Source organism: Stegodyphus dumicola, chromosome 3, assembly GCF_044657685.1.
Source record: "Stegodyphus dumicola isolate Sdum_Otavi_A_Nest chromosome 3, ASM4465768v1".
In the NCBI taxonomy this organism is placed as follows: Eukaryota; Metazoa; Arthropoda; class Arachnida; order Araneae; family Eresidae; genus Stegodyphus; species Stegodyphus dumicola.
The window spans coordinates 126,463,547-126,477,683 of record NC_140770.1 but is presented as its reverse complement, the minus strand read 5'-3'; the positions used below and the strand labels follow the sequence as shown (position 1 = coordinate 126,477,683).

At 31.7% G+C, this 14,137-nt stretch overlaps 1 protein-coding gene across 1 annotated transcript in view; it reads right to left on the bottom strand.

Annotated features, from left to right (window-relative positions):
- The window catches only part of LOC118192790 (protein-L-histidine N-pros-methyltransferase), a 500,898-nt gene that overhangs the window by 1,292 nt on the left and 485,469 nt on the right, over positions 1–14,137 (bottom strand). Inside the window, exon 4 of the mRNA XM_085812441.1 lies at positions 1,325–1,549. Within this exon, the coding sequence (XP_085668567.1) occupies positions 1,325–1,549 (225 nt within the window). The remainder of the gene's footprint in view (positions 1–1,324; positions 1,550–14,137) is intronic.

The following is a 14,137-nucleotide window of genomic DNA, read 5'->3' as shown; positions in this document are numbered from 1 at the left end:
TACTGATGATAGAAATATTTCTTTCTTTTGCCAATATAAGTAACTAGAATTTAGTTAACAAAAGGAATTATGATTTACGTTATACTATATGCCGATAAATATATTTTTAATAGATATCTAAAGCATATTTTTTTCCTTTATATTTTGTTTCTGGTCAAGAACTGTACAAAAGAAAAAATACAAATTTATTCATAGCATTATCTACGTATGACTATCGAAGCTGATTTGGCCTTTTTGGTGACACTTTGGCTTTTATTTTTATACGTTTCGCGTTCGTGTATACGTTATGTTACCATGCATTTATCACCCACGCAACTTGAAAAATATTGCCATTACGCTAAATAAATCTTAACTTCTATTCGGTCTAGAATATATAATTTTCCAGAGTGTCGCTAAGCCGCTTTATTGACATGGTAGGAAAGCCAGCTGTTAAAGCATTGGGCTCGCGTCCGCCTGGAGAAAGCATGGATGTTTGCAAGTGTGTGTTTTTGTGGCATGAGAGCCGTTTAAATACTGTACAGTCAAAAGTTATCTTCAAAGGTTGATGGCAGTGGGAGTGGTCCTTTCTCGCAATTGCAATTGCGTCCAATGCTCGATAATGAAACTACTGAATGACAGATGGGTTATTGTCAGTATTCGAAGTGATACAAAATCTTTAATTCTTCTTTCAAACTACAACCTTCAATAGTAAAACGGATGTAAAAACATTAAAAGCACTTCTTAACAAATAAAAATTAATTTTATGTTTAATAATCTGCCAAATTGATGTAATTGTAAATACATTTAACTTCTAATATAGCTATTTCTTAAATTTTATGAAAATTTGCAATATTATGTTATTCAAAAAAATATTTCTAATGTCATTTATTATGTATTTCGAGAGAAGATTGTTTGATTTTTGTTTTACGAATATAAGATAGTAATTGCTTAAAATGCAAGGTCTCACTAGTGGTGGAGTTGTAAAGTTGTTGAACACTGTAGTTTGTCCTAGCTTCAAATCCTAACAAATGGATGGTTCGTACGAGCGTTTTCGTGATTTTCTCCACGCAAAAACGTGGATTATGAGCCTGATACTCAATTAAAGACTTCCGCGAAGGCATTCCTGTAGGTAGATTGCCTTTACGAGTACATTTTCATATGATAAAAGAGGTTCCTTTTTTTTGTCTTTGAAAATATTTAAATCTCGTAGGCAATTTTATAATTTAGCCCTCAACTGTATCTACCTTCATACTTATAAAAATGTTAACATTGATCAAAAACATGGTATATTTTCCATTTTATTATCATATTTTCAAACCGAAAGCGGAAAAGCATTTTCAATTACCTGTATTTCTTGGACGCTAGAATGCTTTTCATAACCCCCGATATTTCTGTGACGTAAACATTGCGGAAGTAGGGAGCCATGACCTCGGTGACCTTCCCATCTCCGGCTCCCAAGTCTAAAAGATTTCCACTTGTCTTCCAGCCTTCCCGCAAGCCGATGAAGTCACTCATTAAATTTTCAAACTGAATGCTAGAGAACACAAACATAGAGCCCCTGCCCAGTAGCCTGGAAAAAAATAAGTAAGAACATACTTTTATTAGTTGTGAAAATTCTCCACTATAAGTGTTAAAATTGATATTTATAGCCATTATCTGTTTTGCATACTGTGCGTCAATAAATACAATAAATATGTAAATAATACATGTAAAAAAAAAATCTGAAAGCCAGAGCCGTGTGCCTACATATTTTTTCACCTGAGACAAAGCGGTAAATGTGCGCCCCTGTATACAATGCAAGATTATTTATTTACTTATTTGTGTGCGTGTGTGTGTGTGTGGGGGGGAAATATATATATATATATATATGCATTATTGCATATATATACATATAGCACAAAATAACTATATTTATTAGTCCAAAGGGGCTTTGTCCCTGAAGGACTATTGTTTTCGTTTTGCGATTTTGCGTTGAAAACTTTAAAAGGCTGTATCACTTCTCAAATCGTTGCCACAAAATACTATCGCCCTGTATTATATTCGAAGAAATTAAATAATGAAGAATCTGCATTAAATGTATGTATGTTCCTCGCATTTTTATAAAACAACGGTACTTAGAGCCATCCAATTTTGAATGATGTAATCCTACTGCGAATATGGGCATCCCAGACTGAAATTTGGAATTTGTTTTATTATCAATTCAATATTTTGTAAAACTTTAAAGAATTTTTGATTAACAAACTCAAAGATTTAAAAGCGAGCAATGGTAACACTCTACGGAGAAAAAAAAACTTTTTATTTCCAGTGCGCGGAACTATGTATCGGATATTCTAAAGATATGCTCATATTAAAATTATTTTGCGACATTGTTGTTGAACTGAATTTTACGGTTTAAATGCGAAGAACATGATATTTAATAAATAAAGGTAACACACAACATGTTAAAAAAACGCCTTTTTGGACGTAATTTAAAATCTGAAACGTTTTAGATTTTTTTGATTTGTTATGCTCCCCCCTTTTTTGTGCTTCTGAAGAAAAGAGCTCTGAATTTTATCACCTTCAAAATCTATAGAATTTTATTCAAAATCTACGTCAAAATAAGGGTGGTGTTTTGCCTAATTTTAAATAACAAGTATTAAAAGAAATGCATACAAAAATAATATACTGAAATAAGTATTCTCCAGATTTCACGGTTTCCCCACCTTCAGTTCTAGAATTTTGAAGACGTATTGCATATGATTATGTATTGACACGTAAATCAAAATCATGTCACGTACGTCACGCTTTATAAAATAATTTAAAATTAAAAAAAAATTTAGAAAACTTCAGCTATCGTTTGAATTATTAATTTTGTTGCAGATAGAAGAAAGCTTTCTTGGAATCCACAGTTTTATCTTAAATTATTGCTTCAGTCCGTTCACAGCTTAGAAAGCCTGCTGAAACGTGACGACACCCTTTAAATAATTCGCAGGTTGTGTTATTGGTTTTCACTAAGCGAATTTCATTCTTGGCAAAACAGAAATCGTTGCCATTTCACTTGCTGGAAATATTAGTTGCAAGTCCCTGTATAGTTGCAAAACAATGAAAAGAATGCAATGTTACGTCTAGAATAATTAAAATATTGTTACGAATTTGGTATTTAAAAAGCTAATGTTAGTTCAATTATAAATTAAATGGTTTTATTTCTCGCGCAGTGCAGCGCGTGACGAATATTAAAAGAAAGCTAAGCCAGAAAAATTAAAAATACAAGAGCGCGTGCGTTAAATAAATAAATTATTATTTGATTTCGAGAAAGTACTGGAAAATTCTAGCGCGTGATTTTAAAATCTTATAAAAGGAGGAAAACATCTCAGTTTGTAGGAATTGCTTAGTTTGTTGTTGTTTAGAAAACTGCTCTTGTTGATTGTAGCGAATTCGCGGATTAGCGTTCTTTAGCTGTTTTGAATTATGTTCTATTGGACATTTGAGTAGTTAAAAGATAACTACTGTGAGAAATTGTAATACTGCATGATAATTTGAGAAAATTTAAGCATTTTTGTTGTGATAATAATAAATTTTTGTTCATTTTTCATCGGACTTGTGCATTCATTTCATAACGAACCCGTACGCACGCAACAATATTTTATGTTTTAAATAAATAGAGTTTCCACGTAACGGTATTTTACGATGTAATAATATTACAGTAAGTTTTTTCTCCCCTTATTTGGGACTGCTATGTTAAAAACTTGTTTTAAGTGCATGATTTTATATACCCCAACTGGAATTCCTGCACACTGATTTCCAAACTGTAAGTGTTCATATTTAAACTACAGTCTAAATATAATGATCAGCTTTCAGTTTTTCAAAAAAATCTGTATGATTTATTTATACTTTTTAATTTTTAAAAATCTGTTTGCATTTTTATTGGTAAATTTTTCTTTTGAAATGTTTCATTGAAGATCAATTTAAATAAATGTTTATGGCTTTTATATACATCTGTAGGCCCCTCAATAGCTTGGTGGAAAAGTCTCTGAACTCTGGTAGTTGAAATAAGATTTTAACTTCCACAAATAGGCTGTTTGCATTTTTCGTGGTTTTCCCCATCTGTAACATGTGAGCCAGTTTACCAAAAAAAAGCCCTTCTCGAAACCATACTTCCCCTTATGCATATAGCTCTCGTGCACTTTGCCGAAATCAGTCAATTAACCAACTATTGCTGTTTGTATTTTTGCTATGTTAGAAAATTACATAAAATTTTACTAGTAGTAACTCGCCACAACATTAGCTTTAGCCAACTAATATCAAGCTGTTAGGGAAAAGAAGTTAACATAGAAGTTGCAAAATGATTGACACAGTTTGGAAACAAAATACAGGAAAGCATCTAAACACATATGCATATAATATTTGTAAGTACGGAAAGAAAACGATAAAGTGCTTTATTTCGGAGTAATTATTGAAATGACCGGTTTCAGAAAATGACATATTCCACAGAAGACAGCTTTATTGTTATTTTGAATGCGAAAACAAATTGTTTAATTACAAATCACCATTTTCCAGATAGTAATTTTTCTGATATAAGCTTTATCAGCATCGATACTACGGTGGTTTCTTATTTTTGAAACTCGACATACGTGTAAGGAAAAAGGGTAATGGCCTCCAAAGGTTAAGTATGAGATCTGTCTCTTTGGATTACAAAATGGACAACCTTTGCATTGCGAAAGATACTCCCATTAAGCATCTTTAAACTGAAAAAAAAAAAAAAAACTTTAATAACATCTCATCATTTAAAACTGTTATATTAAAAACTATATAATATTCAAACTAAAAGGATAGAATACCAATCATTATGGGCAAACTGCAATCCCAAATCACAGGTTACTACATTTTAAGAATTTTTTCATGAACTGGAATTAAAGTTTCTACATATCCAGTTCATGCATTCATGTGTATGATAGTCACTTATTCTATAAAAAATGCTGTAGTTGTACATGACATGTAAAAGCACGGGTATCAGAGGCAGAGAGGAAGGAAGGGATAGGGGCACAGGGAAGAAAAATAAACTTCTCCAACATTTCGGACGCTTTGGACACTTTTCATTATCTTCATGCAAGCAGGACAGACGATACGAGGACCAGCACCCCCAACCTACCCTCTCCGTTTTTAACTCCCACCACTTCGTCAGCTGGTCGATTGAAAATTCCGTCCGCTCTGATTGGCTACTTTTCTCTGTCTTCCTCTCCCTTTTTTCATCTCCTCCTCCCCCTCTCAACTTCTTCCGTACGCTGACGCCTTTCCAACGACACAAATGAAATTTCACAAAATAAAAAGAGAAGGAAGAGTGGAAAGAAAAAAGAATAAGAAAAGAGAAAAGGAAGAGAAGCAAAAATTTTAATGGAAAACGAGAGGCTGAAATCCAAGCGAGAAAGGTGATGCTCGTTGCCATGACTACGGGAGTGAGTTGCTAAGAGGGATGAAGATTATTCCTAGCCGGACCGTCGCCCATTGGACGGCGCAGATAAACACAAAATAGAGATGTTTTTAACCCCCCCCCCAGTTTCTTTCTTTTTTCCCTTTAGAGTTCACCGTTTTCTTTTTTTCTCTTTTTCTTATTATATTATTCTTCCATCACAAGCAAATAGACATGTAAATCAATACCTCCTGTAGAAAAAAATCCTTAAGGTATGCGTATGTGCTGCTAGAATTACTACATTCGACGTGCAAGCATTATTATATGAAAAAGAGAACAGAATCTTCTGCAGGCAAGCAGATCGTCTGCCCTGCTTAAGATGATTCGTTGCACGGTAGCGCCGAATTCAGCGAGAGTTCCAATTGCAACTCTAACTGCGTTTGAGAAATGATAAACAACAGCAACAAGAAAGAAAGTCAAACAGATTCTCTTTTCTTTTCCTTGATATAAACATCATTATGTTGAAGAAGCATTAAAAAATAAACAAGTGAAAATTTGCCGAAAAGCTAGAATGTTGCTGAATATTAAGAACCGCTTCTCAGTTATTATGTACCGAACTTGCGTTAAATTTATGCAACATTGCTGTTGCATAAAGATGATATAATCTATTTAGCCGAATCAGGAGCTTAATTTTCTTCTCTCTTGGAAATCTTGATTTTCTGTATTCTTTTGAAATCAATATTTATCAAAATTATTAAAATTAGAATCAATATTAATCAATTCCAATATTTGGAATCGATATCTATCAAAATTACTTTCAAGTTGTAACTTCCAGCATCTTAGTACAGAACAGTTTTCAGAATCCTCGAAACATTTAAAAAAAAAAGGTTAATAGAGAAAATACAAACAATATAAAGATCAGTTTTAAATATATGTTTGTAACAATTAAAATTTTTAATCACATTTGACATGAGAAATTTTTGTTTCTCTTGAGCATCTGATACTTGATTTCAAATAAAATACCCACTGATTGCGAAACGGTCTTGATTGCATATATTAGACGTACTTTGACTTACACTATAACTGAAAATGCGTATCTTTGACATATCCCCACTAGATAAAAAGAAGGTATATAATGAAAGGCGTGGCTATGATATTTGACCATCAATAGATGATCAGTTCTTTTTTATCATATTTGACATGAGAACCTTTTGTTTCTCATGAGCATCTGATACTTGATTTCAGCTAAAAGACGTACTGATTTCAAACGATATAAAGCAGATAAAAAGAAGGGATATAATGAAAGGGTGGCTACGATATTAGAACATTAATTGAGGAAATTCTCATTCAAAGGGAAAATCAGCTATACAACTTTAACTCAGTAAGAAGACATCTCAAGTTGCTTGCGAATGATATCTGTTAAATTCGAAATTTGAAAGACAGCAAACCCTTTTATTAGATCTAACTGAACTTCCCATGACTGTAAGTTTAAATTTAAAAAATCTGATGTGGACAACATATTATGGCTTATTAAATTATACACATTTTTTGCTCTACTTCATTCAAATTTATTTCCTCGAATTTCATGAGAGAAATATTTCTCATTCAATTAATTCAGTTCTCACTTCGCAGCAGGGCAAAAATACATAAAAACCCAACACATCTTCATTAAAAATTCAAAAATATATATAAAAAACAAAACACCAAATACAGTTAAAACAATTTTAAAAAATTTAAGTTAAAATTAGAGTTTCTACGCAAAAACAAGCAAGAAAGCAGATTTTTCGGTACACAAAAATGAAAGTTAAATTTTGGTCGCACTCGGCAAAAAAGACACTGAGGGTGCGGAAACTGAATTCACTATTCTGCTAAGTTTCAAATTTAAACAAATGTGGCTGCTATGGTAACAAAAATTAGGCTTAGCCGCACTTAAACAACTTTTAAATTGTTGATAACTCTACAGCTATTACATGGAGATTAACTAAAGGCATAAAAAACTTAACTGGAAGGTAAGAACAATATTATTTAATCATTTTTAAAGCAAAAAATGCACAGTTTACCAACATATAAGAATTATAAAAAAATGAGCTCATTGAGCCGAGTAACAGAGTGGGTACATATATATTTATATACTATTGGTGCTGTCGATTGCAACCAAAAAGGGAGATGCACAATTTCCTATTATAACAGTCCTATATACAAAATTTCAACGTTCTGAAACTACTCGTTTTTGTGTTATGCGAGATACGTACGTACGTATAGACGTCACGAAAAATGTCTTCCGAATCCATTTTAAATCCTTTTTGCAACCCGTTTTGGAAAAAAAAAGAGTCCTTTATTCTGTCCTTACATACAGATGTCACGCTAAAACATCATTAAATTGCATTCGATAGCGATCAAAATGGATATTTTCGTTGAAATATGATGCCCGGAATTTTTCGCGATTACAATACTTTCTTTACTTCGTACAATGAAGTAAAAGAAAAAAAAATTAGGCTACAAATTTCTAATTCTTTATAATTTTACAACTATCTGTTAAATTCGATTAACTAAAGGCATAAAAGGGCAAATTAACTAAAGGCATAAAAACCTTAACCGGAAGATAAGAACAACATAATTCAATCATTTTTAAAGCAAAAAATGCACAATTTACCGACATATAAGAATAAAAAAGTGAGCTTATCGAGCCGAGTGAGTATATATGTGTATGCTTTTGGTGCGGACGATGGTACTGTTCTGTTATCCAGACCGGATTCAGAAATTTATGAACGTATGAATGTGTGTTTGTATGTATGTGCATATATGTGTATACGTATACAAGCACATACATTAGTACTTACATCTAGACATGCATACACATGAAGACATACATACGTACACTTCTGAACCCGGTCCTGATAACAGAACAGTACCAGATTGCAGCCAAAAAGGGAATTGCAGAACTATAAGTCATAACAGTTCCATATGCAAAATTTCAAATCGAAAAAATCTCTTCTGAACCCAATTAAAATGCATTTTTAATCCGTTTGGGAAAAAAGAGACCTCTATGCTGTCCGTACATGCAGATGTCAGACAAAAACATCGTTCAAATGGATTCGATAGCGGTTAAAATGGATATTTTTGTTGAAATATGATACTGGAAATTTTTCGCGATTACAATACTCCCTTTACTTCGTACAAGGAAGTAAAAATGACTGCGAATTTTTATATAAATTTTGTGTTTTTATCCTTACATATTTAAATAATTTTAAAAAATCTGTTGAGAAATTTAATCAATTTATCAACTATCTATCTAACGGTCTGTTTAGCTAATAGCTATGCATATTATTGGGCAATCTACGTCCCCGTAGACTTAATAACAGATAAAATTGAGTTCATTTACTCGAAAACTACTACCTGTAATTAACAAACCACACAAAACTGAAGAACCACTCTTGCTAATCTATATAGTATATAAAGAAGAAAGTATCTTTGTTTGTCCTCTAATAACTCAGTTAATACTATAGCCATCGTCGCCAAACTTTTTATAATTCTTTTCTGGGTCCTGGAAAAGGTCGACGTCGACTTTTTTTTCCCCAAAAAAGTAGCTAAAGTCAGAGATATTAATTAAATACTCGGAAAAACGATAATTTTCGCCCTCATTTTTCCAAGTGGCAACAGTCTCACAACCTGGAGATGAAAATGTGCATTATTTCGAAAGTTGTTGAATAAAAAATTTCTAAGTTTTACAATGAAATAAAAATAGCATCGCCAAACATTAAATACATTATTCCCGATTCAAAAAAATCGTAGGAAGCCATTTCGACTATTCCCATCTTCGTACGACTTTAATCAGCCTAAATATTAATTGAAAACTCTGAAAGCGCTAATTTATCCGAGTGGCAACAGTCTAGCGCGTTAGAGATTAAAATGCTTTATTTCGAAAAATGATGCTACTGCTCGCTTTCAAATCGTAGAGCTTGTTAATCAAAAATTTGTGATTTTTACAAAATTTATATATATCAAGAAGAATGCCTGTGTGATTGTGCGTTTGCTTGTTTGTTCGCGTTATTGATTTCTGATGAATTTTTTGCACATTTAATCGACTAAAATTGAATATAGGTGAATGGAACTTGAGCTTTTATGACCATTTGATTACAAAGACGAAAATCATTGAAAACTGCATGCCATTGTTGCTGATATAATTAGAGAAAGAATTAGCTTATTTTTTCTATCGATATTTTTTATGTGGGTTCCATATCGCATGAGACTGAAAAATGCATGACTATGAATCGTATTTTTTTGCATCGTTATCAGAGAAGGATTACAGCAGTATCGTTCTCTCTGTTGTTAGATGCATTACTCTTAATCTAACTTAACTGGCATCGGATACTTCTGCTAGTTTAATACTAAAACAGGGACATGAATTCCTTGGAATCCTTCGAGAGCCAAAATATAATGTTGGCTAACTAATAGACACACCAAAATATTATAAAAGACACACCATTTAACTACTACTTCTTGATCAATTTAAAATCTAATCCCCGGAAGTCAGAAGTTGGATCTCCTCTCATTCTTAGGTATCAGTTAAACAGTTATATTTTCAATTGATGAGTCATGCTTTTCTTCTCGTCTCAGCTATTCTACATATTCTCAATAAATGTATGTTTTGAAGTCAGTGAGGATAAACCAAAGTTGAATTCCAATTTAGCTAAAATAAACTTTTCAAACTCACTATTTAACGAAAAAATATATATACTGCAAAGTTCTAGAACACTTTAAGGTGGAAAATCTGATTTTGTTGGCAATTAAATATGTACTATCTTTAGCAGCAAAGTATTTACGTGAACTGGTGCTAAATTTTTAAAATTCTGTATATAATTAAATACAGAAACTAACTAATGCTGAAAATTGACTGGCGATCTGGTCTTAAGAGGTCTAAGTACTGAACTCTTCCAAATCTATCGTAACCGCAACTATTGATGAACTGAGCCAACATACAGAAGCACAACTTTCTCAATGAGTACTCAGTAAAATGTTTGATATTTTATAAGATTTAATTAATTGTATATATTATTTTGGGTTTTAATCCATATACGTAATTTATGAATAGAAAATCTAATGTGTGTATACAATGCATTTTTATTTTCTGCCGGCATTTTATGATACAGTTTTATCTATCTATTCAAGAGGTATGTGAATTACATGCAAATGTCTATGGAATAAATAAAATACTGAATTCTGAGAATCTGAGAATTTTAATGATTCTCAGATTTTTAACCAAAGTTGAATTCCAATTTAGCTAAAATAAACTTTTCAAACTCACTATTTAACGAAAAAATATATATACTGCAAAGTTCTAGAACACTTTAAGGTGGAAAATCTGATTTTGTTGGCAATTAAATATGTACTATCTTTAGCAGCAAAGTATTTACGTGAACTGGTGCTAAATTTTTAAAATTCTGTAAATAATTAAATACAGAAACTAACTAATGCTGAAAATTGACTGGCGATCTGGTCTTAAGAGGTCTAAGTACTGAACTCTTCCAAATCTATTGTAACCGCAACTATTGATGAACTGAGCCAACATACAGAAGCACAACTTTCTCAATGAGTACTCAGTAAAATGTTTGATATTTTATAAGATTTAATTAATTGTATATATTATTTTGGGTTTTAATCCATATACGTAATTTATGAATAGAAAATCTAATGTGTGTATACAATGCATTTTTATTTTCTGCCGGCATTTTATGATACAGTTTTATCTATCTATTCAAGAGGTATGTGAATTACATGCAAATGTCTATGGAATAAATAAAATACTGAATTCTGAGAATCTGAGAATTTTAATGATTCTCAAAATCTTTGAAGCTATGACAGTATATTAATTTCAAAAAATCAATTAAAAATTTCCATTTTTAAAAAACTTATAAATAAAATAAACTCAGATGTGTTGGTAATCACTGCCATTACTTAACATTTAGTAACTTCGCTGAAGTTAACAAAAGAATTTCATCTAAAAACTTTGTAGACGGATTATCTACCTTTAAATAATAAGAAAATAAGAAATGCTTATTTGAAAAAGAGAGACGTCTATTTTACTGACTCACTGATTCATTGCTGATTTTCTGTGGTTCAGCTAAATTTCATTTAACTGGAAATTTAATTTTCAGCGATAAATTTGTGAAATAAACTCGTATTTAATTTAAACGGTTATTTATTTTTAGTAAAAATCTTTCAGTATTTTAATTAAAATTTTCATTATTTATTTTAACGAAAATAAATATTTATGCATCTTTTTTCGTTCTTTTCTTACTCGAAATTCTATTCTCGAAATTTATACCAAAATTCGCTTTATTTTAAGTCATAACTAAACATAAAATATGAAAAGAAATATTTTATGTAAAATTCGCTTTATTTTACATAAAATATTTCTATTTCATATTTTATGATTAGTTACTTTTGGAATCAAGTAAATTTTCATTATATAAAATTAGAGTAACGACATATTACAACTAAAGGGTATTCCAATAAAAATTATAGGGTTTTAAAACGAAATTGCAAGTATGTTTCAAATATTATCATTGTCACTAATTTTTATTTATATTTTTATTTCTGCTGTTCTTCAAGAACGTTAAGTTTGGAAAAACATTCTCAGATTAAGTACGTTTCTGCTTGAATGGATATGTTAACAAGCAAAACTGTCGTTTTTGATGAGAAAAAAATCCCCAAGAAGTACCCGAAAAGTCCTTGTATACCCGAAATATCACTGTGTAGAGAAATTAGGAATTTTTTGGAAGCAGGCAAGATGAAAAATATGCAACGACTTCGCCGGGAATCGAACCACGGAGCTCTGGAATCGGACCACGGATTATTATTTTCAAATAAGCATTTCATTATTTTTTAACCTCAACTATCTCTTGCCGTAGAATGCCACATATAAAAAAGTTTTGAACTGAAGGCAACTCCCTTTCCCCCAAAAAAGGATTAATTTGTATGTTAACATGTTTCATTAATCATTAAATAATTTACTTAAATTTAAACTGAAACAAATTATAAAAAATTTCGAAGTTTTCATAGAAACGTTTCCAAGTGAAATCACACTTGAGAATAAATAATGGCAACCTAATTTCTTTTCCCCTTTATTAAACTTTTCTTTGGCGCATGAATTAGGCGCATACGTACATTTGCATGCAAATATTTATAAACTCCTCATTTCTTACTACAGTTTGACACTTGATGGTATTAGATTTTACTAAGTTTGTAACTCTGGACAGAACTTATTGGAATTGTCTTCATTATAACTATTATTCTTCATGCAAAAGTTCGTAACTGAGCTTATTTATTTATTTATTTTTTGACAAGCACAAATAAAAGTCAATGAAATCTGTATCCTTGAATCTTTGAATAAAATTTACTAAATAAAATTAAAATCTTGAAATCTTTCTAACATCACATTTGCAATAAATACATGACTGAAATGCCTTTGAGGGCCGCCAATTTGACACTCCTTGTCTATGCGAACAAGCTATGACCCATTAAAGCATTCAAGATAAACAGAGAATGCTGCAATCGTGATATTGTGCCGGAGTTATTGCGTACAGTCATCGAAAATTAGATTCATCCAATTCGCTTGTGTATAGTGAATCGAAAAGGATACATAAATGACGTTTTATTCAGAATATAGTACCATAAATTATACTTTAAAATAATATAAAAAGTTCGGTTGTATCTGAAATAGTTTTCATTGTATTTCATTTTAAAATCATGTTATTCCTACTGGAAGATTCTTTATTCAAATTAGGCATAATTCAAGGAAAATTCTATGCATTTCGGGAAAATCTGATACAGATTACTTTCTTTTAAGAAGCAAAAGAACAAAAGAAACAGATAACAAAAATAGTTTGAACTCCTTTATAGAGTCATTAGGTCAATTGAAAACAGAAAAGATGAAAATATGCAATCGCCTTCGCCGGGAATCGAACCACGGACCTCGGGAATACCGGCCCAGCGTGCTACCGTTACACCACGAAGGCACGCCAGGGAAGTGGGAGAAATACCTTATATACTCCCCTTTTTAAAGGGCGACTAGGGTTTTAGGGGACCTAGTCGCCAAATCCTGGGTGCGGAGAATCATCATCCACAACCCTTTTAGTTCGGGCGCCACTCATAGAGTCATTAGGTTAACTGGAAGCAGAAAAGACGAAAAATATGCAACCGCCTTCGCCGGGAATCGAACCACGGACCTCTGGAATACCGGCCCAGCGTGCTACTGTTACACCACGAAGGCACGCTAGGGAAGTGGGAGAAATACCTTATACCTTTTCTCTATAACAAATGCAGAGACTGCTTACAAATGTATAGAATGATTTTGACGAAATAAGTATATGAATAACGTATAAAAAGTTCTATAATAATTTGTTTAGAAAGAACTTATTATTTTTTAACCTCAACTAGCTCTTGCCCTAGAATGCCACATATAAAAAAGTTTTGAACTGAAAGACAACTCCCTCCCCCCCCAAAAAAGATTAATTTGTAATTTTAAAAATGCGATTCAATTATTAAATGTTAAATAGCATGCATATTAAGGCTAACATGCTTTTATAAGCGGGATTAATACCCAAAGGAAATAGATAATTTACTTTAAAACTGAAGATTATAGTTTGTTTTGGGGGGTGAGGGGATTTTTCTTTTCCTATTTCAGAAAACAACTGCTTTATCTTTAAAATATCTCTATGAGAACACGAAGTAAGCTAATAGCATAGATTTAAATCTTCAAAAAAGCTAAAG